The 26,794-nt window shown below is 57.5% G+C and overlaps 11 protein-coding genes across 11 annotated transcripts; 4 read left to right on the top strand and 7 right to left on the bottom strand.

Annotated features, from left to right (window-relative positions):
• Positions 1–744: 744 nt before the first annotated feature.
• BKCO1_16000113 (calcium calmodulin-dependent protein kinase type i) lies at positions 745–2,661 on the top strand (the record flags this gene model as incomplete). Its single annotated transcript, XM_020271381.1, has 5 exons — positions 745–921; positions 978–1,068; positions 1,138–1,468; positions 1,550–2,143; positions 2,409–2,661. 5 exons carry the CDS (start codon positions 745–747, stop codon positions 2,659–2,661), a joined length of 1,446 nt encoding a protein of 481 aa, XP_020131849.1.
• A 610-nt stretch (positions 2,662–3,271) lies between these two features.
• BKCO1_16000112 (hit family protein 1) lies at positions 3,272–4,018 on the bottom strand (the record flags this gene model as incomplete). Its single annotated transcript, XM_020271380.1, has 4 exons — positions 3,272–3,394; positions 3,484–3,645; positions 3,748–3,830; positions 3,982–4,018. 4 exons carry the CDS (start codon positions 4,016–4,018, stop codon positions 3,272–3,274), a joined length of 405 nt encoding a protein of 134 aa, XP_020131850.1.
• Positions 4,019–4,288: 270 nt separating this feature from the next.
• BKCO1_16000111 (n-6 adenine-specific dna methyltransferase 2) lies at positions 4,289–5,323 on the bottom strand (the record flags this gene model as incomplete). The annotated part of the gene is made up of 6 exons (XM_020271379.1): positions 4,289–4,521; positions 4,583–4,654; positions 4,715–4,829; positions 4,891–4,991; positions 5,076–5,236; positions 5,292–5,323. 6 exons carry the CDS (start codon positions 5,321–5,323, stop codon positions 4,289–4,291), a joined length of 714 nt encoding a protein of 237 aa, XP_020131851.1.
• Positions 5,324–5,552: 229 nt separating this feature from the next.
• Positions 5,553–6,511, top strand: BKCO1_16000110 (metallo-beta-lactamase superfamily protein; the record flags this gene model as incomplete). Its single annotated transcript, XM_020271378.1, has 3 exons — positions 5,553–5,636; positions 5,690–5,702; positions 5,760–6,511. 3 exons carry the CDS (start codon positions 5,553–5,555, stop codon positions 6,509–6,511), a joined length of 849 nt encoding a protein of 282 aa, XP_020131852.1.
• Positions 6,512–6,678: 167 nt separating this feature from the next.
• Positions 6,679–9,525, bottom strand: BKCO1_16000109 (rho gtpase activator; the record flags this gene model as incomplete). The annotated part of the gene is made up of 3 exons (XM_020271376.1): positions 6,679–7,238; positions 7,363–7,434; positions 7,482–9,525. 3 exons carry the CDS (start codon positions 9,523–9,525, stop codon positions 6,679–6,681), a joined length of 2,676 nt encoding a protein of 891 aa, XP_020131949.1.
• A 627-nt stretch (positions 9,526–10,152) lies between these two features.
• On the bottom strand, positions 10,153–11,133 carry BKCO1_16000108 (uncharacterized protein; the record flags this gene model as incomplete). The annotated part of the gene is made up of 1 exon (XM_020271375.1): positions 10,153–11,133. One exon carries the CDS (start codon positions 11,131–11,133, stop codon positions 10,153–10,155), a length of 981 nt encoding a protein of 326 aa, XP_020131948.1.
• A 2,127-nt stretch (positions 11,134–13,260) lies between these two features.
• BKCO1_16000107 (mfs multidrug transporter) lies at positions 13,261–15,232 on the top strand (the record flags this gene model as incomplete). The annotated part of the gene is made up of 2 exons (XM_020271374.1): positions 13,261–13,642; positions 13,698–15,232. 2 exons carry the CDS (start codon positions 13,261–13,263, stop codon positions 15,230–15,232), a joined length of 1,917 nt encoding a protein of 638 aa, XP_020131947.1.
• A 1,008-nt stretch (positions 15,233–16,240) lies between these two features.
• On the top strand, positions 16,241–19,044 carry BKCO1_16000106 (glycoside hydrolase family 55 protein; the record flags this gene model as incomplete). The annotated part of the gene is made up of 5 exons (XM_020271373.1): positions 16,241–16,601; positions 16,664–17,122; positions 17,177–17,505; positions 17,569–18,748; positions 18,851–19,044. 5 exons carry the CDS (start codon positions 16,241–16,243, stop codon positions 19,042–19,044), a joined length of 2,523 nt encoding a protein of 840 aa, XP_020131946.1.
• Positions 19,045–20,415: 1,371 nt separating this feature from the next.
• On the bottom strand, positions 20,416–21,432 carry BKCO1_16000105 (ibr finger domain-containing protein; the record flags this gene model as incomplete). Its single annotated transcript, XM_020271372.1, has 1 exon — positions 20,416–21,432. The coding sequence occupies one exon, from the start codon at positions 21,430–21,432 to the stop codon at positions 20,416–20,418; it is 1,017 nt and encodes a 338-aa protein (XP_020131945.1).
• Positions 21,433–22,237: 805 nt separating this feature from the next.
• Positions 22,238–23,014, bottom strand: BKCO1_16000104 (ribosome assembly protein 3; the record flags this gene model as incomplete). The annotated part of the gene is made up of 2 exons (XM_020271371.1): positions 22,238–22,791; positions 22,939–23,014. The coding sequence occupies 2 exons, from the start codon at positions 23,012–23,014 to the stop codon at positions 22,238–22,240; spliced, it is 630 nt and encodes a 209-aa protein (XP_020131944.1).
• Positions 23,015–23,394: 380 nt separating this feature from the next.
• BKCO1_16000103 (uncharacterized protein) lies at positions 23,395–26,419 on the bottom strand (the record flags this gene model as incomplete). Its single annotated transcript, XM_020271370.1, has 2 exons — positions 23,395–26,317; positions 26,400–26,419. 2 exons carry the CDS (start codon positions 26,417–26,419, stop codon positions 23,395–23,397), a joined length of 2,943 nt encoding a protein of 980 aa, XP_020131943.1.
• Positions 26,420–26,794: the final 375 nt, after the last annotated feature.

Here is a 26,794-nt window from a genome sequence, read left to right as displayed (position 1 = left end):
ACGAGAAAAAACCGAGAGGTAGGATGCATGGGCCTACTGGCACCCCGGCCGCCGACAGCGCGAGCAACTTTTGCAGGAGTTTTTACGGGCATAGGGAGTAATTGGGAATGCTGGCGCGAACCTCAGGGAGGAAGGGACACTTTGGACAGCATTCATTGACAGCGGCTACTTTACTTCTTGTTTTTCTTTGTGTGGGTAGTGAATGATATCCTCTCTGGTGCGCGGATTCGCAAGTGACTTTCCGCGTTGGACGCCTCCCCGCAAGGCCGCCGAGCTCGTGGAGCAACGCTCGGCTGCGGACCCTTGATTCGACCACGAGCAGCCCCGCGTCCTGCACGCCGCGCCTGACGGCGAAGGTCGTTCCACGAGGCTGTTTGATACCCTCTTTTACCCTGGCGACAATCCTGCCGCTCCGCCGTGGGCCAGAACGCGCACTTAAAACTCGAAGCCGCTACCGTCCCGTCGTTTGCGGCGACAGGAGGCGCCGTCGCGCTGATCAGACCGCAGCTCCGCCCACAGCCCAACTTTCCGCCTCGGAACGCGCGCCGCCCGTGGCCAGCCTTACAACACCAAAACACCTCTTCGCTTGCACCCCTCACAGCGAACCGGACGTTCCAGATCCAGTGCTTAAAGGACCAGCCGAGCCCCACTATACGCTCCCCAACCGTCCCGGACTCCCTTCCCACCTCTTCTCCCGCGCCCCGCCCGGACCTTCGTGATCCTCGCAAGCCAATCAATCTCACCATGTCGGCACCTCCGAACGGCGCGCAACCGCAGATACAGCCTTGCCGGTACAAGACTGGCAAGACCCTGGGTGCGGGCAGTTACTCAGTAGTCAAGGAGTGTGTCCATATCGACACCGGACGATACTATGCGGCCAAGGTGATCAACAAGCGCCTCATGGCGGGGAGGGAACACATGGTGCGTGGCCGCGCTCTTGTCTCCAGCCTCGCGGAGGGAGCTGACCGATGCGCCAGGTTCGCAACGAGATTGCCGTGCTCAAGAGGGTCTCAATGGGTCATCAGAACATCCTTACACTGGTAGACTACTTCGAGACTATGAACAACTGTACCGTCACCCCACACCTGTCACGGTCTGCATAGGCGCGCGCTAACAATGGATACAATAATGCGCCAGTGTACCTTGTCACCGACCTTGCGCTTGGCGGAGAGCTCTTCGACCGCATCTGCCGCAAGGGCAGCTACTACGAGTCGGATGCCGCAGACCTCATCCGCGCCACGCTTTCGGCCGTCGCATACCTGCACGACCATGGCATCGTCCACCGCGACCTGAAGCCCGAGAACCTGCTCTTCCGCACGCCCGAGGACAATGCGGATCTTCTGATTGCCGATTTCGGATTGAGTAGGATCATGGATGAGGAGCAGTTCCACGTGCTGACGACCACCTGCGGCACGCCTGGCTACATGGCGCCCGAGATTTTCAAGAAGACGGGCCACGGCAAGCCAGTGTAAGTCACGCGGCTCGTCAGATGTTAGAGAGAAAGAAAAAAAAAAAAGGCAGATCAGGCTGACAAAAAGTCCGCACGCAGCGACATCTGGGCCATCGGCGTCATCACCTACTTCCTCCTCTGCGGCTACACGCCGTTCGACCGCGACTCGAACCTCGAGGAGATGCAGGCGATCCTGGTGGCGGACTACTCGTTCACGCCGCTCGAGTACTGGCGCGGGGTGTCGCAGACGGCGCGCGAGTTCATCAAGCGCTGCCTGACCATCGACCCGACGAAGCGCATGACGTCGCACGAGGCGCTGTCGCACCCGTGGATCGCGGACCCGACGACCAACACGTCGCAGCCGGGCGGCGGCAAGGAGGACCTGCTGCCGACGGTCAAGAAGAACTTCAACGCCCGCCGCACGCTGCACGCCGCCATCGACACCATCCGCGCCATCAACCAGCTGCGCGCCGGCGGCGGCGCCGCGGCCGTCATGGACGGCGCCCGCAGCAACGAGCCCGCCCGCGACCGCGGTCCCGGCCCCGCCGCCAACATCCCGCGCCCGGTCGAGGGCGAGGAGGAGGCCATGGACATCGACGGCCGCGCCGACAGCCGCGGCCAGACGGAGGAGATGATCAGGATGCAGGAACAACACATCAGGATGACGCAGGAGGGCATGTGGGCGGCGCAGCGGTGAGTGGGGATTAATGCCTCCTTTCTTTCTTTTTCTTTTTTGGTCGCACTTGAAGAAAATGTGTGTTTGGATGTTTCGTGGCTGCAATTTTATTCCCTTGTCATATGTTTGTTGCCATCGAAAGTACCCCCCGGTCCTTCCTCAATCCACTGACCAAATTGTTCTCTTTCATCCTCTTATATGATGAATGCATCTCAATATTACATACCATCATCTTCCCTCTTTGCCGGGAGAAGAAAAGACCAGTTACTTTGTGTTTCGCAGTGACCGCCCCGAAGAGAGCAGCAGGCAGCAGAGCCGCCAGCAGCAGCAGCAGCAAGAAGATGACGACGACGATGACGACGACGATGACGATGACGACGATTACGAGTTCGTCGGTCCGCTGTATGCCGATGGCTTGCATGATTCACCCATCAACGCCGGCCCGAACATTCGGGGCGAGTTCATCGACGAGTATCTCATGGAGGATGAGGGACCTTGTCGCTGTGATCTTTGCCTTTCTTGCGTTTTGCCATGATGACGGCGGCGGTGGCATGGTAGCCGCGATGTTCACGACGGTTTGTTTCCGCAAACCTGGTATCATGATGCCGTTTTAGGAAATGCAGTTACGGCAGTTGTAGAGGTTCTAATGACGGGGGTAGCTGTTGGGATGAGGTGAAGGGGGATTGTTGATGTGGCGGGCTGGCTTATTGCGCTGTTGTAGATGCATGAGGTCTGCTATTGACAGCGTAGATGGCGAGGTTGTATGAGACTGTTTCAGCAGCACCATTCACTTTGGCGCTTCCTTTCGTCTATTCCACTGCATTGACTAATCCGACTCATCACCCGACTCGCTCCACTGGTATAGAAAAAAAAGCATCTGGCCCCGCCCCCTCTCATCCACGCAAACAATGCATGCGTTCGCTAGCTAGCCACACCATCAACCCTTCGACTCCTCTACTGGTCGCTCCTCAAACGAGTTTTGATTCCTCGCAAAAGCAAAAACAGCAGCGCTCGTCCTCACCTACTTTTTTTCCTCCTCCCTTCCCCTCTTTCCAACCGCACTTTGATACCAACTCCACTTTTCCCTCCCTCTTCGCCTTGCAGTGTTCCGGCTTTGTGTGTGTACGTTTATGTCTCTTCGTCTTTTACATCTTCGCCTTAATCTCCTCGAACAGCTTCTGCAGCTCCTCCTTCGGTGGGCTGGTGTTGGGCCAGCCGACGCCGAGGCCCTCGGTCTCGTTGGGCTTAGGGATCATGTGGAAGTGGACCTGTCCCGAAAAGAAAGAAAGAAAAAAAAAGTCAGCGAATTCGGAGGGGTCTTTTCTCTTTTTTCTTTTTGTTTAAAAAAAAAACGTACGTGATCGACGAGCTGGTGCGCGATGCGGCCGTTGTTCTGCAGGATGTTGTAGTCCTCGCAGCCGACGGCGCGGGCGATGCGGGCGGCGACGGGCAGGATCTCGTGCAGCTGGTCGTCGGGGATGTCGTGCAGCTTGGCGCCGTGGTGCTTGGGGATGATGAGCTAGGCGAGGGGGAGAAGCATTGTTAGCGTTCCGTGTTTCCGGGCCCGGTTGCTTCATGTCGGTCCTGAGAGGTGGGCAGGGGGTGGGGGTGGGAGACGTACAGAGTGGCCGCGCGACAGAGGTCCGATGTCCAGGAAGGCGAAGGTCTTGTCGCTCTCGAAAAGCTTCATCGAGGGGATTTCGCCTGTGGATAGAGCATAGGTGAGCATGGAGTCAGGTGTCGTGCATCTGGTCTTAATACTTGTGCTGGCGCTTCAATGCGGTAGGGGCACGGCGGGGAAGCAGAGGGGAAAGCTATAGCTATGTCGTTGCAGTAGCAGGTGAGATTGACGTACCCTTGATGATTTTGCAGAAGATGCAGGTGGCGGCCATTGTTGCGGTGTTGCTGGGGCGTTGCGGGAGCTTGAGGTGAGAGCTGCACAGGTTGTTGGAGGGGAGAGGATGTGATGTCGGATGTTGATGGAATGGAGGTGGGGTAGCAACGTGCAGGGATCACAACACTTCGGAGATGGGGAATCGTCTTGATTTCTCACGATAAGATCTCGCTCGGTCGCGCTTTTCTCGGCGCGAGATTTCCTCTTGCGGCCGACGCGGAAATGCATGTCTACAGCCCTTGCCCGCTCGCCGGTCGCACTCGCTTTCCTACTCGCAGCCCGCGTTCCACTGCCAGACGTTGCGGGCTTCGTAATTGGCGTAGCAGCGGAATTCGTTGCTGAGGCACTTTGCATGCTGGATCTCGAAGTCGGTGGTCCGAACGCCGGCGATGCCGTACAGCTTGCCGATCATGCTCTCCATGCGCTCGCCCGTGCAGATGATCAGGCGTTGTGCAGATGGATCCACGGCCGACTTGGCGAGCCAGCGGACGGTGAGGGCGGCTGCGCCGGTTCCTGTAAGCACATAGTTCGATGGTTGGAGGAAAGACAATTTTGCATTTACCCTTTGTCTGACAATCGACGCTGAGGAAGGGCGGGTCGCAGATGATGCGGTCGAATTGGCCCTTGAGATGCGCTGTTCCACAGCCGTAGGTCAGCGCTTGACCCACCTCCTGCTTGGTGGAGAGATGCATACGTGGAAGGCGGGTGGGGAAAGCGAAGTCGTAGGGCACCCATTCTTTAAATACGCCGAAGCGCTCGTCGAACTCGAGCAATATGACCTCAGGCCGGGTCTTGTCGTCGGCAGATCGCTTTATGTTGGGCGATTAGCGAACATGATTCCTTCATGGGCTGGGGGCTGTGCGGGCGTACGAGAAGGTTTTTGAGCTGAATGAAGACGCTGGGAGCCGAGACGACGGCTATCTTGGTGTCGGCGGTAGCCCCGTCGAGCAGTTGCTTGGCCAGGGTAGTAGCTGTCTCGTCGTTGTACTAGCAGCCCATATTAATACGGGCATTCGGTCCAGAGGTGGACATGGTCCGACATGCCCAGAACTGACTGGCATTCCAGTCTTCGGTGAATGCTTCCATGGACAGAGGCTGCTCGGTCTTGGAGAAGTCCTCCTCGGCGGCAACCTTCAGGTCCTCGAACTGCTTGGTGTGGGCGTCACGTTCGCCGAGGAATTCCTGCAGCGCACTGAGCGCGCCGGCGGAGAGCTGGCTGTCGGGCCCATGTCAGCGCACAATGTGTTTGACCGAGTAGATTCACGACGTACGGGACGTCATCGTAGTCGTGGAGGGAACCCATGGCGACTCGGTGGATTCGCGGACTTTTTTTCAAGTTCGGGTTCAACTTTGACACCTTGGTGGTGCGCGCAGAAAGATCCTTTCCCGGTAAGGCGGCGCTGACGCTTATCCGTCGATTAGGTACCTGCCTATCTAGCCGAGGCCCGCGCCCACCTCCTCCGCCTTCATCGCCGCAGCCTCCACCATGACTCCAAATGCGGGGGGCTGCGCCGAAACTATACTCCACCATCATGGCTGCCACCCTCACTGCACTCTCGGAGTTTGAGCGCCTCAGCCCGGCCGTCATCCGCATCCTCGGCGGGAACCCTGGCAAAGTACGCGATAACCCTTCTGTTTGCGTGCATCTTGTGAGCTGACTGCCGCCTAGTTCACGTTGCAAGGTAACCTGGAGCGAATGCAAGCCCAGCCTGAGCCGTGCAGCGGCTGATCAGTTGCAGGCACAAACACTTATCTTGTGGGCAAAGGCCCCAAGCGCCTTCTGATTGACACTGGCCAGGGTATGCCCGCCTGGCTAGCCTCGCTCAAGAAAGTCCTCAAGGAAGAAAACGCTTCCGTCGAGCATGCAATCCTCACCCATTGGCACCCGGACCACGTCAAAGGCGTTCCCGACCTGTTGTCCTTCTCGCCCGCCACCAAGGTTTACAAGAACCAGCCGGATGAGGGAACCCAGCTCGATATTGCTGACGGCCAGCGCTTCGAGACCGACGGCGCCACCTTGCGGGCATTTCACTGCCCCGGTCACACGACAGACCACATGGCCTTCATCTTGGAAGAAGAGGACGCCATGTTCACTGGCGACAACGTGCTCGGCTCCGGCACCGCCGTCTTCGAGGACCTGGCCACCTACATGAACAGCCTTGGCCGCATGGCGCAGCAATTCGCCGGCCGCGCTTACCCAGGCCACGGTCCTGTGATTGAAGACGGCAAGGCCAAGGTGCAGCAGTACATCAAGCACCGGCAGGAGAGGGAGGCGCAGGTCCTCGAGGTTTTAGCCAGGTCGAACGGGCATCTGTCGAGCTGGAAATCCATGCAGATTGTCAAGGACATCTACAAAGACGTCCCGGAGACGCTGCACGAGGCTGCACAGAGGGGAGTGTTGCAGGTGCTCGGTAAATTGACGACTGAGGGAAGAGTTGCTCATGACCCTTCGTTGGAGACGTGGAGCTTGGCTGGTAAGTCTGCTCTATAGGAACCCGTACGACTCTACCCAATCATAGTATATTGCATAGTATGCGCTGGCTATCAAGTCAGGTTCTCGGGAATTGACACTTTGTATACCAAGCGAACCTCGTCAAATATAACATAACCACATGACATGATAAAGCTACAGAAGTCCAGAAGCAGGTTTTAGATGAACTATTGAAACATAACAGTATCTGACGTGGACTCTGTGAAATCAGTCATGAGGAAACTGTCCTGATTTTCGATGAGAAACGCGAGGACAATATCATTGGCAAGACCATCTGAGTTTTTCGTCCCTATGATCATGCCGCTGAACACTTTTGCCAACCGGGCAGTCGTCATTTTGTTGAGTTCCGACTTCCCTGCAAAGACGGCAAATAAGTCTAACAGGTAAAGCAGTAGCTGCATGTTGAGAGGAGGCATGTCAAGAACAAGCTTTCTGTAGTAAGGAATCCAGTAACTCATGTTCTGATAGATGGTCTCACTATGTTCCAAGGGTAAGTCAAGAGATGCCTCTTTGAGAGGCAGCATGGCTGTGTCGTAGAACTCCGCGGGTATGAGGGATTCCGGTAGAGATTCGAGATAGCGAATCATGACGGTTGCTATGTCAAACGCAGTGTATCCATTCCAATCAAAGCCTTTGCCGAATCTAGGAGGGCAGTCGAAGGCAGTGCATAGTTCTGAAACCCGGGCTTCAGTTCCACTTCTGGCAAAGATTTCCTCCGCGTCGGTGCCTGGAGGAACGATTAGCAAAAGAGCTTTGGCTGCAGGACGTGGAGACAAGAATACATTTTTCCTTTAGGAAGGATCCACATTTGCCTATGACAATTGGTATATATCCAAATATGGACTTTTCACCTTTTTCATTGGCAAGAGATATTGCAATGTTCGCATATCTGATGCTGTCCTGTAGCTTGACACCGAAAATTGCTGTGATTCAAAGTCAGTGAGCCGCAATTTATTTGGACACGTCACACGTCTGACGTCAAGCTTGGTGGACACTATACCCTGGTTCTCTGTGGCCTCTGTACGTGGAAATGGCCCTTGCTCGTGCGGAGAACCTAAATCCTCTACGAATAGCTTCGGACGACGGAGCAGTTTCGCGAAACGCCTTGACAGCTTTGGCGTTGATCTCTCGTTGCGTTTTGATCTAAAGAGGCCTGAGATGGAGAAAGAAGGCTTGTAGGTTTCGGAAATTTCGTTTCGTGCCTCTTTAGGTGCTCTAAAGCCTGCATTCGGCGTTTCAATCTTGTTATTCGAGGATGAATCCGACATCTGATCAGGATCCACAGACTCCGGTGGCTCTGACGTTGAATTCGCCTTCGGTTCTTCCCGAGTTGGACTCATGGAGCTGCTGTCTTGGACTGGCCGGTTGCCTGCGAAAGCACTCCAGTCAAGTATACTGCTCAAACTCTCGTCCGGAAAATTCAACGTCGCTAATGTGGGGGGTTGTACAGCAAGCGTGGAGTTTTGCACTGGATGTCTCTCAAGAGGGTGCGGAATCGCAGCTATTGTCACTGACTTGTCCGGATCATCGTATGAGCCATCGTGCGAGTTGGAGACCCGGCCTTGGTACTTTAAATCTGGAGGTGCCGGTGAAGCTTCTTCCGCGGTTGGAATATTGTCCTTAGGAACTAGCACCGAGGTCCCTCCAGGAGGCTTCGGGATAGAAGACATGGTCACTGACGTATCTGGATCCTCACACAAGCTGTCGTGTGAGTCAGAAACCTCATCTTCAAGACAGCAGATCCCACAGAAGTGCACTGCGGAATCATTCCTCAGAGGTGTCGAGAGAGTCATGAATGCTTCGGAAGCTGTTGGCCGAGCAGAGCGGTCTTCCTTTAGCATGTTTCCCGTAAGCTCCAGCAGCATGTCGTCCGATGATGTTTCAGAGCCCTTCAAGCTTTTGAGGAGTTCCTCAGCGGCTTCAACGTTTTTGCATATGTAGGCCTCTTTGGACCCATGTTCCAGGAAGTGCTCCCTCAGAAAGGAAGTCTTCTTTCCTTTGATCACAACGATCATCTCGAGAAAGACACAGCCCAAGGACCAAATATCTGACGAGGTGTTCCGACGATCTCCAGTGAGAACTTCCGGTGCCGCGTAGCGTGGGGTCATGCTTGTAGCGCCTGAAGTTGTGCTCCCAAGATCCCCAGAGTAATCCTTTGAAAGCCCGAAATCGGTGAAAAGAACGTTGCTGCCGTCTACGAGTACATTTTGCGGCTTGATGTCTCTATGGCGGATCGAGCTGTCGTGTAGGTACTGCAGTGCTGAAGCCATGCACCCAAAGAAGCTGCGCAGCGTGATCAGACTGCTCCTGCGTGAGTGCTCTGGATATGTCGAGATTGTTTCGAGATACTCTGCGAGGTTCATGTCTGCGACAGGAGCCATTATAAGGCCGAGGTAGGATGGATCCGTGAAGCTTCCGACATATTCCGCCATATGTCTGTGTTTCAAGGACTTCAGCAGCTTCAGTTCCGTGGTGAATTGGCGAACGGCTTCTTTGGAGGCATTTCCGAAGGCGCGGCGGCGGCGAATCCGCTTTAATGCATACTCCTTGAAACTGATCGTGCTCCTGATCCGGTGCACTTGACTATAGCCTCCGGAGCCCAGCACACCGGCAATCTTGAATGGCTGCGGTTCTCCTTTGGCAAAATGCCAGTGCTTTCCATTTTCCCCCTTTTCAAGATCAACCGATTTGGTGAGAATGATCTGCTGAGCCTTTACGATGGCGTTGCGCACCGATGGCTGCAGACGAGGCGGTAGAGCTGAAGCCTCGACCGGAAACCAGTGATCGGTAAAGCCGAGCTGGAGTAGATCGTTCAGGAGGTCAAGGTGGCCTATTGTTCGGAGGACGATGTATGCTCGGGGGGCTCTGCTCCATGACTTATCGTGGTCCTCGAGGAGAGATGCTATCGTCTCGATGTCGGTATCGGTGAACCTCCGCGTCCGGGTGGAGGCTTCAGCTGCGGGGGTGGGGAAGTAAGCAGCGAGGAGCTCGCTCGACTTTTCTGCAACGCTCATGATATTTGGATGTGCGCAATGATAGCAGGACCAGAGCGATAGTTGCCTTTCCAGGCAGCGTATGGGTGTTGCAAAACGGTCACACTTGACAGTAGAGGTTTGTGTGTTCCCGTTCAGCCTTGCGGCAGCTTATTAATAGTACGGCACTCGTGCACTTTACCCGTTACGGGGACCCGAATAATCTTCTAGTGGGGGCCAGCCTATCTTCAGGTGAGGCCGGAATGTGATTCACAGATATGACATGGAGTCTTGTAGGGTCATTTAGGCATGGGTAAACACTATTCCCAAGCATTCTGTTCATTCCTGACCTCTCCGTTCACTACTCCAGCAACGTAGAACTCTCCTAAAAATACATACCCATCTGAGGATCTTCCCTTCCGCCATCATCTGCATCGCATAGTACCGAAAATCTCGGCAACAGGGAGGTCATAAATTATAATCCGGCGCGACTCCCGACTCCTTCCCCGGCAAGCTCGACAACGCATCCATATGAACACGGCCAACATCCTCAAGCTAGGAAATCTCCAGAACTTACCATTCGATTCGACTCTATCGGTCCACTTACTTACTTGACCTCGCCCCAGGCGAGGCGGGGAATGCACCCCTTATACAACCAAACCCATCTCCCTACCGCCTCAACCCCACCACACTCCGCTGCTCCCTCAACCTCTGCCCCAACCCATCCAACCTCCTCCGCAGCTCTTCCCTCCTCCCCTCCTCCTCCTTCTTCCTCCCCTCCACCTCATCCCCACCCCCATCCCCACCCTCAACCGCCGTCCCCAACACCGACGACGACAGACTCTTCACCCTCCGCACCCACCCGACATCCAGCCTCCTCCCCGCCACGGCCCTCTCGTCGCACTCATCCCACCACGCGACCAGCCGCGGCCACGCGCTCGCCGCCAGCCACGCCTTCATCCGCTCGCGCTCCACCTCCATCCCGCCCACGCCGGGCGTCGCCCGCGCCCAGGCCGCCGTCTTCTTCACGATCTCCTTGACGAGCCTGTCGTCGTGGCTGTCGTTACCGTCGTCACAATCGTCGCCAGTCATGCTACTACTACTACGCCCAGCCATTAACGCGGTGACCGCGTCGGCCAGCTCGGCCGCGCTCGGCGGCGGCGACGACGTTGTCGTCGCGTTGGCGGGGTCCAGCCGGGCCTCGATGCGGCGGCGCAGCGGGGTCGCGACGGCGGGGATGACGCGCAGGGCGCGGGCGGCGGCGTAGAGGTGGATGGCTTGGCGCCAGGTGGATGTGGGGGGCAGCGGTGGTGGTGGAGACGTGTCGGGGTGGTGGTGGTGGCGGCGGCAGCATTGTTTGAGGTGTTGGATCAGGAGTTCGAGGGCGGCGGGGGTGCAGGAGGAGGGGGGGAGGGTGATTGTGCGGGGAGGGGAGGGGAGGCGGGAGGAGGGCGTGGTGGGGGCGGCGTCGGCGACGGTCAGCTGGGTGGCGGCGAGGTGGGAGAAGGCGAAGAGCAGGCGGCGGGGGAGCGAGGGGATGGTGTAGGTTGTGTTGATGGAGGGCAGGGGGAGGGCGAGGGTGATGGTGGGGCCGGTGAGGAGGGATTGGCGGGCGGAGTGGGGGAGTTGGAGCGGGTTGGCGGTTACCATGGTTTGTACGTGTATATGGCGAGTCTATGTAAGACTGTGAGTTATCAATTTCACGAAGTGTTTGTTGGAAGATGAGATGGGTCGGCTTGGAGCTGGAGTCTTGTAACATATTTGACTGAGATGTGCCGTGCATTGTTATCACTGTTTAGAGAAAGGGCCTTTCAACTTGTTCTCGTTGCCTGGTGGCTTATTTTTGGACAAAGGGACATGATTGAAAGATGTTGCATTCCGGGGGGTCATTTGGGACAAAGAACGTTCGGTCTGGGCATCCATTGAGGTGTCTGAGAGAAAAGGGTTACTGATGGAGGTGTGTATGCATAGATAGCCTCGTCTACACCTTTGGGTTGCAAAGAGATGGGCGCATGGAGGATGCTTGTGCGCTGAGGCCTGAAACGGCCTTTGATTGCTGCCAAGCTGCATATATTACACTTGTAAGCTCAGTGACGGAGAGTGTTCATTAGGCATTACTATTTGCTTGACGTGTGCACACATCGACTTTTGTTCGAATGTTGATGAAGAGCAGTCTCCACCTTTCGATCTGTTGCAGTGTGGATTGACGTGCGAATGATGATGACAAGTGTGGCTGAAGGTGGGAAGACAGCATCGAAAGAGAAACGTACGTAGACGTACGAGCCTCGGCAAAAGGAGATTTTATTTTTATTTTATGAAATCGTAAGGAGAAGTTTTGCATGTGGCTTGGCGGTAGCGGCAGTGAAGAAGGTGTGGATCTGTGGCGTCAGCAATTCAGGTGCAATCTCCGGGCCTTGAGACTTTTCGAGACGACGGTCAAGATAACGTACCTACATACGACTTGGGCGGCGCTAGGGTTCAATGTTCATGCACACGGGTCTGAGTAAGCTGTGGCATGTGGGGCGAGGGATGGGCAGGGATGGGCAGGGATTAGCAGTGGGCGACAAGATGGCCAAGAGCGGGACGGCGCGCAGGCCTGGCGGGAGGGCATGCAGAGGTGCCGAAGCCGTGAATGCAGATGGGCATTGGTGGCGATGCATGGGCGGCAGATGCCGGCGGCCGAGTGTCTTCGGTTCGGGAGGCTCTGGCCATCCGGGGAATTAAGCGTACGTGGCCAGGCCCCAAGCTCGGGGAGCGGGCAGATATTATGGCGGAGGCATTTCTAATCGTCCATGCTGCAGTTTTCTGCTCCGAGTTTTCCTCTGGTCTCACGGTGGGCGGACGAGAGGGTTATCTCCGCGCGAGAGGACCACGATACGGGAAGGAAGGAAGGGCGCCAACGCGACTAGCGGGTGCGCCGTGAGCAATGCTTGTCTGTCTGTCCGACCCAGAAGACCCAGAAGCCGGCCCCATGACAGCTGGCCAGCATGGAGTCCAGCATGGTGTCCAGCATGGTGCATACCGACGCGTGAATGTGACCGGCTGCGTGCATCGGCGATCCCGACGCGGGGCGTCTTTCGTTGATGGGCCGGATGCGGCGTGCAACAGCTGGGCTTCTGCTTCATGTCGACTCACCGGAGTCACCGCTGGGCGCGACGGAAAGCGGCACTGACTCACCCCACTGGCTGCACAAGTGCGAGCTGCCCTATGCGCGCGGGACGGGCGGTGCTGGGCGCGGTGTTGTTGGGTGGCGGCAGAAAGGGAAAAAGTTGCGGTTACGTGCGTTTCAAAACGAAGCGGCGCCCAGAGCGGAGCCAGGCACCTCGGCCGAACTCGCCAAGCCTGTGCATAAGTCGGTTCTAGAAGCGCGGCGGAAGGTGGCTTGTCCGCATCTAGAGCCGCACAAAGCTTGTCTGCCCGTCCGCGCCTGCCATTGGGAGCTGGGGACCGGAGTGGGCCCCCCATGCCGGATGCCGGTCTGCGCAGCAGCCGAGGTCCCGGAATTGTGCACCATCAGTCAGCGACAATGACCAGCACACGGACGCCCTTGTGCCCGCTGCGTGATGTCATGCACGCGAGCCCCAGTCGTTAACGCCGCCCGGACACAAGCATCCAGCCCACCGGCTCTCTTATAGTACGCCCGCCGCTCCCCAATGATGGCCTCTCCCAGTTGCCGATCCACCACTCGCCCGTCGCTCGCAATAATAATCACCGCCCCGGTTGATTTCTCACCTCACCCGCACAGACGCCCGCTGCTCCAGGTAGCTGCCATTAACAATGACGGCCGAAAAGGACGTCGAGTCTGGCCGCATCGCCCGCATCCCGCACTTCAAGCGCGTCCTGGACCAGGCTGCCGTCAACGACGACATAATCAACGCCCACTATGAAGGCTCCGGCACCGACGAGGACCCCTACATCGTTGCCTGGCTCGACGACGACCCCGTCAACCCCATGAACTACCCCATCGCTGTCAAGTGGACCATCACCGGCCTCGTTGCCATTGCCACCTTGGCCGTCGCCTTCGTCTCGTCCGCCTACTCGGGCGGCATCAAGGAAATCATGATCGAGTTTGGCGTCGTTCAGATCATCGCAACCCTGGGCATCTCGCTGTTTGTCCTGGGCTTTGCCATTGGCCCGCTGATCTGGGCTCCCATGAGTGGTGCGTCCTCGCTTCCTGTTCCCCTCTCCCCTGCTCACCCGCTGACATGCTGCAGAGCTGTTTGGCCGCCAGTTCCTCTTCTTCGGCACTTACGCCCTTCTGACCGCCTTCAACGCCGGCGCCGCCGGTGCCAACAGCATCGCCAGCTTGATCGTCCTGAGGTTCCTTGCCGGCTCCTTTGGCTCTTCGCCTCTGACCAACGCTGGAGGCGTCATTGCCGACATGTTTCCCGCTGCCCAGCGCGGTCTCGCCACCAGTCTGTTCGCTGCTGCCCCCTTCCTGGGTCCCGTCATTGGCCCCATCGTTGGTGGCTTCGTCGGCCAGACCGTCGGCTGGCGCTGGGTCGAGGGCGTCATGGCCGTCTTCACCGGCGTTCTTTGGCTCGTTTGCGGCCTCATCGTCCCCGAAACCTACTCGCCCGTCCTCCTCCGCAAGCGCGCCGCCAAGCTGTCCAAAATCACCGGCAAGGTCTACCTGAGCAGGGCTGATGCCGAGCAGGGCAAGGTCACCATCGGCGAGGCTTTCAAGACTGCTCTTTCGCGCCCCTGGATCCTCCTGTTCCAGGAACCCATCGTGCTCCTGCTCTCCATCTACATGGCCATCATCTACGGTACTCTGTACATGCTTTTCGGTGCCTTCCCCATTGTTTACCAGCAGGGCCGTGGCTGGTCGTCTGGTGTCGGCGGTCTGGCCTTCCTGGGCGTCGCCGTCGGCATGATTGTCGCCGTCATCTACTCCATCTGGGACAACAAGCGCTATGTCAAGGTCATGCAGAACTCGCCCTCGGGCTTTGCGCCGCCCGAGGCCCGTCTGCCCCCCGCTCTCCTCGGCTCCGTCGCCATGCCCATTGGCCTGTTCTGGTTCGCGTGGACCAACTCGCCGAGCGTCCACTGGATCGTCAGCATTGCGGCCGGCGCGCCCTTCGGCTTCGGCATGGTGCTGGTCTTCCTGTCCATCATGAACTACCTCATCGACGCCTACCTCATCTTTGCCGCCTCGGTCCTGGCCGCCAACGCCGTCCTCCGTTCGCTGTTCGGTGCGGCCTTCCCGCTCTTCACCACCTACATGTACGCCGATCTCGGCATCCACTGGGCCTCGTCCATCCCGGCCTTCCTCGCCCTCGCCTGCGTGCCCTTCCCCTTCCTCTTCTACAAGTACGGCCCGGCGATCCGGTCTCGCTGCAAGTACGCCGCCCAGGCCGCGGCCTTCCTCGAGAAGCTCAAGGGCCAGGCGGTGGCGGAGGAGCAAGCCGACGAGGAGGAGGACGACAGCGCCTCGAACACGCAGGCCGACGACGCTGACACGCAGAAGGAGGAGACGGCGTCGGGCAGCGCCTCCCACCACCAGCGCGAGCCCGTCGACGAAAGCGTCGAAGACGACGACCAGAAGGAGGGCGAGGAGGGCCGGTTCGCCGCCATCAAGACGCATCCCAACCACCTCCACAAGACGCACACCAACGCCAGCACCCGGACCGCACGGAGTGTGACGTACGAGGCGAACCCCTTCGATATCGATCGCGTCAACACACACGAGAGTTTCGGCCCCCACCACAAGACCAAGAGCCATGGCAACTCGGCTGCTAAGAAATAAGCAGTCGTCGCTGTCCTCTGTGTATACGGGCTCGTTGGATAGAAGCGGGAATAGAGCAAAAGTGTGTTTCGGGTCCTTTTCGGTATTGCACATACCTGCATGGTTTTGAGCGCTGGAGTTGGTCTGGTTCTATTTTGGGTTTTTCTTTTTTCAAATGGTCAGCATGATGTCACATTGAGCGCTGATTTGGCGCTTCCATCGGAGCATGGATGGGTGAAAACATATGGTGGAGCGAGAAGATATGGCGCGGCTCATGTAGACATGAGCGCGCAAGGACATGTCAAAAGCCAGCCTCACGGCATGATTTACGAGCTTTTCCATGGTAGCGGTAATTTCTATAATGGTGGGGAAAGAAAGGGCGCGTTTGATACCAAGACATGGACACCATTTAAGCAATCTTCAGATCTGCAATACAACCAGTTTCTTATGGCATTCATCTAGATTTCGAGATCGACGGTGCCGAGTACCAGATTGGCGACAGGGCGGGTAGATCCGCGCAGAAGACAGGCTCATGCAGGACGTGGCGCGGAGCGGGTCGACGTGGAGTGAAATCACGTGGGGGAGGGTTTGTTTCTATATCGGCGTGGCCGTGTTGTGGCTGGCTCTAGATCAGGGGCCCGTCCGTTGCACCGGCTCGGCACTTTTCCACCTCGACGTCGGTCCGCCCAACCTTCAGCCAGCCCAGCTGCCTCACCATGGCCGACTTTGCCAGATAGGGGAACATGTCAGCCTCGAAGCCGACCTAGCGCTGCTGGAATCGCGGATAGAAGCCACCTAATCTCCTAAACGCCATGCTGTCCATCGATTGCCGCACGGGATCTAGCGCCCTTGGTCGTCGTAAAGGCAGCCATGTAGATCAGATGTATACTTAACCCACAGCGCCTCCCGCTCAGCCTTCTCCTCTTTGCAAATCCTTTGCCGTTGCATCCACACTCTCTAGTTTTGCCCAGTCACTCTTTTTCTCTCTTTGTGCGTCTTCTCCGCCTCACTGAAAGTCGCCCGCCCACGATGCGTGGCGCATCCAATCTTTTTAGGCTTTCGCTGGCATGCCTCGTCCTGCTGAGCAGCGCCGTCGGCGCGCAGGGCCCCCACTACAAGATCGCCGAGGTGCAGGACATGGTCGATGGCATGCTTGACCAGTTCAAGCAGTATGCGACCTTCCAAGGAGCCAACAAGGCCCCGCTGGCCATGGATCCGCACGCCGACACCCCAACGAGTCCGAACGCCTCCACCCTTGTCCACAAGCGGGCGACGACGCCCTACTGTGCGCCCTACTGGCTGGAGGGCATCACCCACCGAGGCAAGGCCGCCTTCAACACCAACTCGACGTATGCCGTGTTCCGAAACGTCAAGAGCTACGGGGCCAAAGGTACGGTTGCAGTGTGCTGCCCGAGACGGGAGACGGGATCAGACTGACGGACGCGTGAACAGGCGACGGCGTCACCGACGACACTGCTGCCATCAACCGCGCCATGAAAGATGGCGGCCGCTGCGCTCCCGGCGTCTGCTCATCGAGCACCACGACGCCTGCTGTCGTCTACTTCCCCCAGGGCACCTACCTTGTCTCCTCGTCCATCGTGGACTACTACAACACCATGATCATCGGCAACCCCAACTGCCTTCCCACGCTCAAGGCCACCCCCAACTTCTCGGGCTTCGGCGTCATCGACGGCAACCAGTACCAGTCGGGCGGCGCGCTCGGCTGGGGCGCCACCAATGTGTTCTTCGCCCAGGTCCGCAACCTGATCATCGACCTGACGGCCATCCCCGCCTCGTCGAGCGCAACCGGCATCCACTGGCCCGTTTCCCAAGCCACCAGTCTGCAGAACATCGTCTTCAAGATGTCCGATGCCGCTGGCACCCAGCACCAGGGCATCTTCATCGAATCAGGCACGCCCCCTTCGCCGGCCGCGCTTGCTTCGAGCCCAACGCTGACTTGAACAGGCTCCGGCGGCTTTGCCAACGACCTGGTCTTCTACGGCGGCCTCAACGGCGCCGTCTTCGGCAACCAGCAGTTCACCATGCGCAACCTGACCTTCTACAACGCCGTGACGGCCATCAACCAGATCTGGTCGTGGGGCTGGACCTACAAGAGCCTGTCCATCTCCAACTGCACCACCGGCATTGCCATGAACGGCGGCGGCCGCACTGCCCAGACCGTCGGCTCCGTCACCATCCTCGACAGCTCCATCACCAACACCCCCGTCGGCATCCTCACCGCCCACGACTCCTCGTCGTCGCCCGCCACCGCCGGCAGCCTGGTCCTGGAAAACGTGATCACTTCTCCCTCCCACCTCCCCCCCGTGTCATATCCGGCTGACTGACTCGAACTCCAGATCGCCATCAACAACGTCCGCACCATCGTCCAGGGCCCCAGCACCGCCTCCCCCGTCGTGCTCGCCGGCACCACCGGCCGCACCACCGTCGCCACCTGGGCCCAGGGCCACAGCTACACGCCCAGCGGGCCCACCAACAGCATCGCCGCCTTCGCCGGCACAGCCCGGCCCTCGACCCTCGTCGCCTCCTCGGGCACGGCGTACTACGAGCGCTCCAAGCCCACATACGGCAGCGTGACGCTCTCCAAGACGCTCTCTGCGCGCATCATGGGCGCCGCGGGCGACGGCCGCACCGACGACACGGCCGCGCTGCAGTCGGCCATCAACTACGCCGTCAAGTACGACGCGCTGCTCGTCGTCGACGCCGGCACCTACAAGATCAGCCGCACGCTCTACTTCCCGCCCGGCCTGCGCCTCGTCGGCGAGGCCTTCCCCGTGCTCATGGCCGCGGGCAGCTTCTGGGGCGACGTCGCCAAACCCCAGCCCGTGGTGCAGGTCGGCAACGTCAGCGGCCAAAAGGGCGCCGTCGAGTGGAGCGACATGATCGTGTCGACGCAGGGCGCGGCGCCCGGCGCGCTGCTGATCCAATGGAACCTCGCCGCGCCGGCAGGCACGCCCAGCGGCATGTGGGACGTGCACACGCGGGTGGGCGGCTTCGCGGGCAGCAACCTGTCGTACGCCGACTGCGCGGCGACGCCGGGCGTGGCGACGGTCAAGGCGGCGTGCGTCGCGGCGTACGCGAGCATGCACGTCACCAAGGCGGCCGCCGGGCTGTACGCCGAGAACGTGTGGCTGTGGGTCGCCGACCACGACGCCGACGACGCCGCGCTGCGGCAGATCACGGTGCACGCGGGCAGGGGGTTGCTGGTCGAGAGTACGGCTGGCCCCGTGTGGCTGGTCGGCACCGCCGTCGAGCACCACGCCAAGTACCAGTACCAGTTCCGCGGCGCCGCCAACGTCTTCGCCGGCCAGATCCAGACCGAGACGGCCTACTACCAGCCGACCCCCGACGCCGGCAATGCCGTGTTCCCCGTCAATACGACCATGGGGGACCCCGTCTTCACGACGGCGACGACGTATAACGGGGATAACAAGAGCGGGTGGGGGCTGAGGATCGTGGACAGCAGCGTGTTGGTGTATGGGGCGGGGTTGTATAGTTTCTTCAACGATTACAGCACTTGTGAGTTTTCATCTTACCCCTGATCTGATCCCCCTTCTTCTTCTCATATCGAATGGTCTGGAACGGGTGGGTACGGCTGCTGACGCGTGACTCGACCGACAGCTTGCTCCAATGCACCCGGCGGCCAGTGTCAGACGCGCATCATGAGCGTCGAGGGCAACAGTTACGTCTCGCTCTTCAACCTCAACACCGTCGGCGCCAAGAACATGATTTCCCGCGACGGTGTCCAGGTCGCTAACTATGCCGACAACCTCAACGTCTATCCCGACACTGTTGCTGTGTACCGGAGCCGTTGAGTGGTGGTTAAAAAAAGTTTTCGTGGAGGGGGATGATTTGAATAGACAACTTAATAGCAGGAACAATAATTTCATTGGCTAATTTGTTCAAACGCCGCTTATTGTTCGACCTGGATCGCTTGTCTGCGTATTGCTTTGATTTCGAGGAAGTGCTGGGTTGCAGGGGGCTTCGTGTGTCGAAGTGATCGCTTGGCCCAAAAGGGGCAGAAAGCAACCACGGTACATACCACACAGTTCGCTACCACCATCGATCACCACCCACACGCATAAAAGCAACGTAGCCTGAATGGAGAGGTATGCAAAAGCTTCTTGAAAAAGAAAAGAAATGAGAGAAGAGGAGTAAGATGGAAAGAAAAAAAAAAGAGCAAAACTACATACACCTCCCACCAGGGAGACGTATGCAGAAACCCAGTCATCAGGCTCTGTCCGTTGAGCCCTCGAGGGTTTTTTGCGAATTCCAGATTGGTGTCTATGGGAGTTGAACTCAGCCACTTGGGTTGTCGACTGTGCGATGCGGATGGGAATCACCGACGCCACACCCCGGCCAAGCCGGAATGTAGACGCCGGCGATACTATATTGACTGTTGAGAAGATTTATATAGCGATACGTGAGGTGGAAAGACATTTCACCTTCAACGCCATCGACTCTTTGATGGTGGGTATTCAAGTGAGATAGGACATGGAAAGACGCATTTTGAATAGTGTCAATTCTTTTGGTGTGTTTACAGACCTCTTTGACAGCCAAAGTATCCCAAGTCCTCCACGCTTTCTTCTCTATCAACACCTTGCTGGCTATCTAGAATGACAAAAAGGTGATGACAATCAGACGAAGCGAAGACGCCATACTTGAGTTATCGAAGCCTGCTTGTTTGTTCTGGCTCTCCGCTTTCTCAACTTACCCATGCCGCTTCCAAGGGAAGTAGATACAGCCCAGGAGATCAATGTGTCGCTTTACAGTCTCGCATAGCCGTGGAATCCCAACCGTCGCGTTCTCAAATTCTGTTCAGCTGGCACCTGTTGCAAACGTGCAGCATGCACTGCTGGCATTCATTAATGAACTGTGGCAGCCAGTCTTCGCACTCCTCGCACTGGTGCCTTCCGTTCCTTCTGCGCCAAGTAGTGTGGGTGCACTCATGGTTGTCGCGTAGGTGGCGCGTCACCCTTTCGATGGCTGCCCTATCGTTCCTCTGGCCTCTTCGCTGTGCGATTACTCCAGCGCGCTCCATGAGATAATGTTCATCCATGCTGCGGCATCGGCAAGTCTTCCAGCGTTCACCGCACAGGTAGCAGAACTGAGCCTTGCAGCGGCATCTGCATTGCGTCCAAGCAGTCAGTAAGGGAAAAGGCGTCTCAGAAACGGGCATGTGTGACTCACGTAATGTGATAGCAACCAGTGTTCAGCTCAACGAAGCGCTTGCACTTGTAGCAACGCTGCCACTTGTTCTCTTCCACCAACCCGAGCAACGACTGCGTCGCCTCGTCCTCGGGACAGTCCTCGCCTTCATGGGCCTTGGACTTGCAAACCGAACACGTCCGAGCCGCGCAGCTGGGACACGTGCCCACGTGCTCACCCTCCGAGATGGCCGCCGGCGGGATCCAGGTCGAGCACGAGGGCTGGAAGCAGTATGTGCGCTCCGGCGTCTCGAGCTCCGGCTTCTTGATCTCAAAGTCGCGCGCCGTATCGGCAGAGAGGAGGGCGCGCACGTCGTCGAACGGGATGGGCTGGCGGCAGCAGCGTGGCGGGAAGATCGACTCGTCGGTAAGCGACAGGCGGAAGAGCTGGTCGAGGCAGTCGCGGCAGTAGTCATGCTGGCAGCCAGGAAGCGTTGCCATGTCGAAGAAGGGGCACTGGGTGCAGCAGGAGATGCAGAGCCGGTGGGTGGGTTGTGAGTCGCCGTCAGAAGCCTGGCCCTTGCCCTTGCCTTTGATAGCTCCCTGGGCAGATGATTCGGCGATTGCTTTGCCATCATCTTTGTCGTTGTCGTTGGCTGAATGAGATGAAGCTGCAGCGAATGCATCCTCTGCTGGTGGCGCTGGCGCTTCTGGTATCGTCGCTGCTGGTGCCTTAGTTTTAGGCCGACGAGGAAGCCCTCCCATAGAGCGAGCGAGGTCGTGATCCCTGGTTGCAGCTTCCTCTTCCTCTGTTGCGGCGGTGATGGTGCGTTGGTCGGTCTGGACGGCTCGCGTTAGGCTTTTTCCCATCCTGCGGTCTGAGAGTATTATCTTTTGCGCCTCAAGCTCCTCTTGGTAAAGTTGATGCGCGTACGCCCGGTCGCCAGCGGCATCATTGTTGTCGTTACCGTCACACTCTGCAGGAGCGAGTAGCGAGGCAAGATCTGCAGATTGGAGCTGTAGAATGAGCGCGACGGTCTCGTCGTCGGCGTCCATTGCGCTCACGTAAGGGTCGTTGTGAGGAGGAAGTGGAGAGGAGCAGAAAGCGAGTGTGGAAACGATTTAAGCGTCCAGTGCGTGGGTGATTGAAGCTAGTCATGTGCGTAGGGCTGCAAGTGCTACTACGCCGTCTCCTAGGTGATGAGCCTTGCCTGTAAGTGAAAGTTACTGCGTGAGTGAAAGTTATTGCAGGTTCGTACTTGTCATCGTCCTGTCATCTTGAAGTGTATGGTGGTCGTCTCCTTGTCTCTGCCCTTCTGTCCTTGTGGATATCTAAACACAACCAAAAGAATGCAGCTGTATGACCTAAAGAATAGCAGAAATGCGTAACGCCATGGTGCAGAGCCGTTGAATACGTGTCGGGGAAGAAAATGCTGAGATACAGCATCATTCAAGAGTAGAGACTGCTGTGCTGAAGACACGTCAATTTGCTCCATGATTTTGCAAGCCCCGAGAACGCTGAAAGTGACTGCATCGCTGAAGTCTAGGGCACAGTGATTATAAAGGTCCCTTTATCACGAAGAGACTGCACTGGCAAGCCTTGCGGCGCCGAGAGGAATTCTACCGATGCCATCAGCAGAGGCATTATAGCAAGGCCCACTCTCAAGTAGCACATTCGTCACGAGCACCCGACCTCTCCAACCACTGACCACGTTGCACACACACAAACGTCACCATGGCACCGAAAAGCTCAATCACTTCCCACTCAATACCTGAACCTACCAACAATCCCCCGAACGCCCAGACTCCCTTTTTCCCACACACAAAAGAGCCAAAAAATAGAAAGAAAAAAACCACTCCTCTAATCCCTCGCCGCGGCACCACCCATGACCCTCGCCTTCTCCGCGGGCGAGAAGCACGCCTCGCCCTGCTGCAGCGCATGGACGAGCAGCGGCAGCGCCGCGTCGCCAAAGTCCGGCGCCCCGCGCACCTTGTCCAGGTCCTCGGCCAGCTCCTGCGTCACCGAGCGCAGGTACCAGGACGGGAAAGCCGACGCCGCCGCCGACGCCGGTGGGACGGACAGCTCCGACTCGTCCGCCGACGACGACAACGCCGATGACGACGAGGCCGAGTCGTCTGAGTCGGATGGGGCCTTGGGGTTGCGTGTTAGTTCAGGAACGGCTATTCTCGTTTGCTCTTTTTTTTCTCTCTCGGTCTTTCTTGCGTTGAATACTTCCCCCTTTCCTTTTGGGAGGGCAGGGTAGAGGAGGGGTTGGGGAGGGCTTACAGTATTGTCACGTGCGGCGGCGACGGTGGTCTTTTGCTTTTTGCTGGCCTTGGGCGTGGTGGCGCTGGCTGCTGAACTGCTGCTCTCGGAGTCGCTGCTGCTACTGCTGCTGCTGCTTGACTCGACGACTATGTCATGGGCAAGAATGGTTTGTTAGATACTAGATATGTAGGTTCGCGCAGGGAAACCACGGATAGGTGCGAAGCGGTTGAGAAAACATATCCACATGAAGCAGGGAATGAGGTTGGAGAGTGGGAACGAGGTTGCCAGCTTACTTTCGGTGCGAGATTTCCTGCTCCGCTTAGTGCTGAGTTTCGGTCTGGCGGCGGCGGCGGTAGGTTTGGGAGCCATATTTGGTGGTTGGAAGACTCGTGCGAGAATGGCGTCGGAGAGAGAATCAACGTGAGTCGGCGATGAGACAGAAGCTGGAGTGTAGTAACCTGATATGTCCGTTGTGTGTAGGCCAGGTGCAGTGCGATGGATGAAGGATGGAAAAGAAGTTGCCGCTCAGAAACTTCGACGCTGGAAACCCGGAGCGCGCTAGTCCTTTTCGGTTGGCCAACTCGACCCATGCATCTGAACGTCAAGGGAGAAGCAACAACACGCCCGCCTGCTAATTCCCCAAGATTCCTTTTGAAGAGATCCCACTGTCGTATAGCATGAACGCGCCCTTTTCTTTTGGAATGAGTCATGGATACAGTCTAATTACATGGTCACACCTATCCTACATCCTAAGAATTTGCACTTCTATGCACACGAGGAAGATGGTGCCAGTTCACATACTCCTCAAGCTCCTCATCGCTAGGCCAATGACCCCACAAGTCCGCCAAATCTTCCACCTTATCTCTCACAAGCATGATCAGCTCCTCTGGCGCAGATTCAGCCCTCGGTCTCACTCCTTGATCTGCGGGCTGATCCGGCGCAAACAGCGCATCCGGCGCATGCTGTTCCTCCTCCTCGGTCCTTGTGGCTGACCAAGACGACCGCTCGGCCTCGTCGTCCCAGCTACGCTCCAAGAAGCACCGCAGCGCGACAATGGTACGCCGTAGACGTACATGTCCGTTGAGCTCGTTGTCGCAATGGTGCAGTAACCCATCGACGTTGTCATGCATGAAAGACGCAGTGGAGAGTATGCCCTCGTAATCACCCAGGATCCCAAGGGCGCGGATGTATTGGTGCAGAGTGACTGCTGGCGGGACACTGAGGACCGTCCTGGTAGCCGCTGGCTCACGGCCGCTGACTGTTGCGAGCTGTTGCTTGAGAGGGGAAACATTGCTCAGGCCGACGACCTTGCTGAATAGAGTGCGAAGAAAACGGGAGTCGTTGTCATTATGATGGACGTGGTATGCCCACCCTTCTTCCAGAAACTCTTCCTTGTCTGGAGCGAAAACCTGACTCATGCGAATCAGAGCGCGGTAGGCGAACGAGAAGCAGACGGTCTGGAATCCATGCGTGTCAAGCTCGGCTCCTGCATTCTCCATGACCTTGAGTGTTTGGCGTGTGAGCTCAGTGGTACCGTTGTGTCTGGTGTCAAACCTGTGCACCGCGGCTAAAACCCTGTTCCACCCAGGAAGATATCTTGACTTTTTGCGGTCCATCAACGTGACCGCTCGATGAAGCATGGCACGCCCATCGCCTTTTGGCACATCGCCAACGAAATGGTAACAGTCAACAACCCAACAAAAACGACAGAGCAAGTCGATGTAGGCGTCGAACACCACTTCAGGGACAGCTTCTACCTGCTCGTCGGTCATGTAGAGCTCCAGAAGGGCGCGAACATGTTGATCGCGACTAAACCGGATGAAGTCAAGCCCTCGGTCGATTCTTCTACTCGTCCGAAGCAGCAACGACAAGCAGTCGTTGTCGGGATAGATGTCGTTGGAAATCATACTTTCAAAGAGTTCGTTGACTGAAGGTGGCTTCAACCGTGGATCCAAACGCTCATGCGGTGAGTCTGGAGTAGGGAGGGCCTCCCTTTGATCCCCAGGCACTTCCTCTTTTTTGTCAACGTAGCCAGGACGAAGTGCGGCACGCATTCGTCTGCCGCGAGATGATAGCTTTTGAGCACCAACAATCCGCTCAAACATTGCCGCGTACACCAGTATCCTTTTCTGCGGGACCTGAACCTCAAGAGCATCGTATGCGAGAAAAATTGCCCATGATTGCTCGACAGTTCTCGTCGTCCGTACCCTTGCAGCCCATACCTCGTGATCCACGTCCCGCGAGCAAGGGAAGTCTCTTGACATTTCCCCCTCGGTCAAAGCCGAAGCAAGTGCATCTTGAACGTGACCGAGGACCTTCCTATGTTGGATGACTGGGCTGCCATCCGAATCCCAACCACCGTATAGTTGGACAATGCGATCCCATCCGAAACTGGGGTATCCAGCCTCGTTCATGCGTAGAATCGTCTGACCAGCGCGTGAGAGACCTTGTTCCGGCCCAATGTCCGAGTCCATTGCCGTTCGGTCTTCTTTCCACGGTGGCCATGAGGTTGACTTTAGTTCAGCCCATTTCCGCTCATCCTTTGTCTTCAGCTGCGCGAGCTGAACTCTAGCGACAGCTCGATAACCCTTCTGGGTAATGGTCAAAGGTGGCTCGTACTCCGACATTGCCCGGAGGATTATGAACTGAGCACGCTGCTGGAGCGCGGCTGAGACAACCGGACGTAACGATGTAGGCAAAGAAAGCAAAGCGAGAATCTGGTTGTATAGGAGAGTATGACGGACCCGCCGCTCCCTCGATTTTTCCTGTTGTCGAATCTCCCATCTTGCCTGTTTCTTTTTGCCGCTATGCGGAGATTCTCTGCCGATGGTGCCAGCGTACAAAGAGTTGATGCGTGTCACCAAAAGGTTCGCGATGTCTTCTATGCTCGCCGGGTGGGTGAGCCGGGCTTTTCTCAAGAGGCGGATGCAAATGAGAGTGAAAGTCTTCTCTTCCGTAACGACAGCATCGTCACCGTTGTCAGATGTCTCGCCGGTTTGTTGAGATCCTACTACTCCTAGATTTCCAACGTACTTGAGAAGGCCCCGGACAGCGCGAGCCGAAACGTCGTGCCGCCGACAGAGAAGAGTCAGAACCCAGATAGGCGTTGGCCTTGAAATGGCCATGCCGTCAACTTCTCCACGCAGCAGCATGCTAGTCGCGATATGCGCCTTGTCCGCAGTGAGAATCTTGCCCCAGACCCGGAAGTCATTTTCGGTGTAACCTTGACGCGCAAGCCATTGCTGTAGATGCGGAGCAAGGGGACAGTTCCAGTCCGGGGCTTCAGCCCGGTAAACCCGCTGGAGGTAGCGGGCCAGATAGAATTGGAGAGAAGGCCGAAAAAGTTCGTAAGGATGATAATGGTTGGGGTGTTCCCAATCATGCGGGGAGTCATGATCAACGTAGCTCAAGTTTGCCTTGCCGGGACGGACTCGAGCAAGACCCCCCCAGCCCTTGCCATGCTCGCGGAGAACACTGGTCAGATGTTCGTTGGGGCTTCGATGTCTCCCCTTCGTTTCGCGGCGCTTGCCCAATGGTACAGTGTTCTTCCACGTCCTTGGGAGATTCTGCCATCTCTGCAGCACAGAAGACCAACCCTTGTGCCGGATGACAATGGTCTTCTTTTTTTTGCCGGGACCACCCTTGGCGGACGTTTCTTGATGCGTAGTGGAGCTATGCCATCGAGACTGGGAAGTCTGGTGGAGTTGCGTGTTGGCAGTGGATGGCGGCGTGAACGGCGGGCAATCGGAACAACGGAGATTGCTGTAGAGCCATCGTCTGGGCTTTGTGGCGCGAAAGCATGTAAGAGGTGCCTGGTGCAGGCAGGTCAGCAAGACGGGGACTTTTTTTTTTTTTCTGGAACGGCAACGGCCACACCACTACGCAGGATCCGAAGGGACGGACGGCCACACCGACTGGCGGCTCAGCAGACAAGACTCTGCGCGATGCAGGCAGCAGGGCATTGAGGGGCATTCATGGAGCGGGCGAGCAGAGTGTGTGGAGTGGCGGCGTCGGCGGCGGGCGGGCGAGTGAGCTTGCAAAGTCTTGGCGCGTGCCTGAGCGCCTGGTGCGCAGCCCTTCGTTCACCCGTCCAGCTTGACCTCACCAGGCCCATCGCGCACACCCCCATCCGCATCGCGTCTGCGGCCC

The sequence above is a fragment of the Diplodia corticola genome (genome assembly GCF_001883845.1).
Source record: "Diplodia corticola strain CBS 112549 chromosome Unknown scaffold16, whole genome shotgun sequence".
Lineage (NCBI taxonomy): Eukaryota > Fungi > Ascomycota > Dothideomycetes > Botryosphaeriales > Botryosphaeriaceae > Diplodia > Diplodia corticola.
This window is presented reverse-complemented; position numbering and strand designations above follow the sequence as displayed.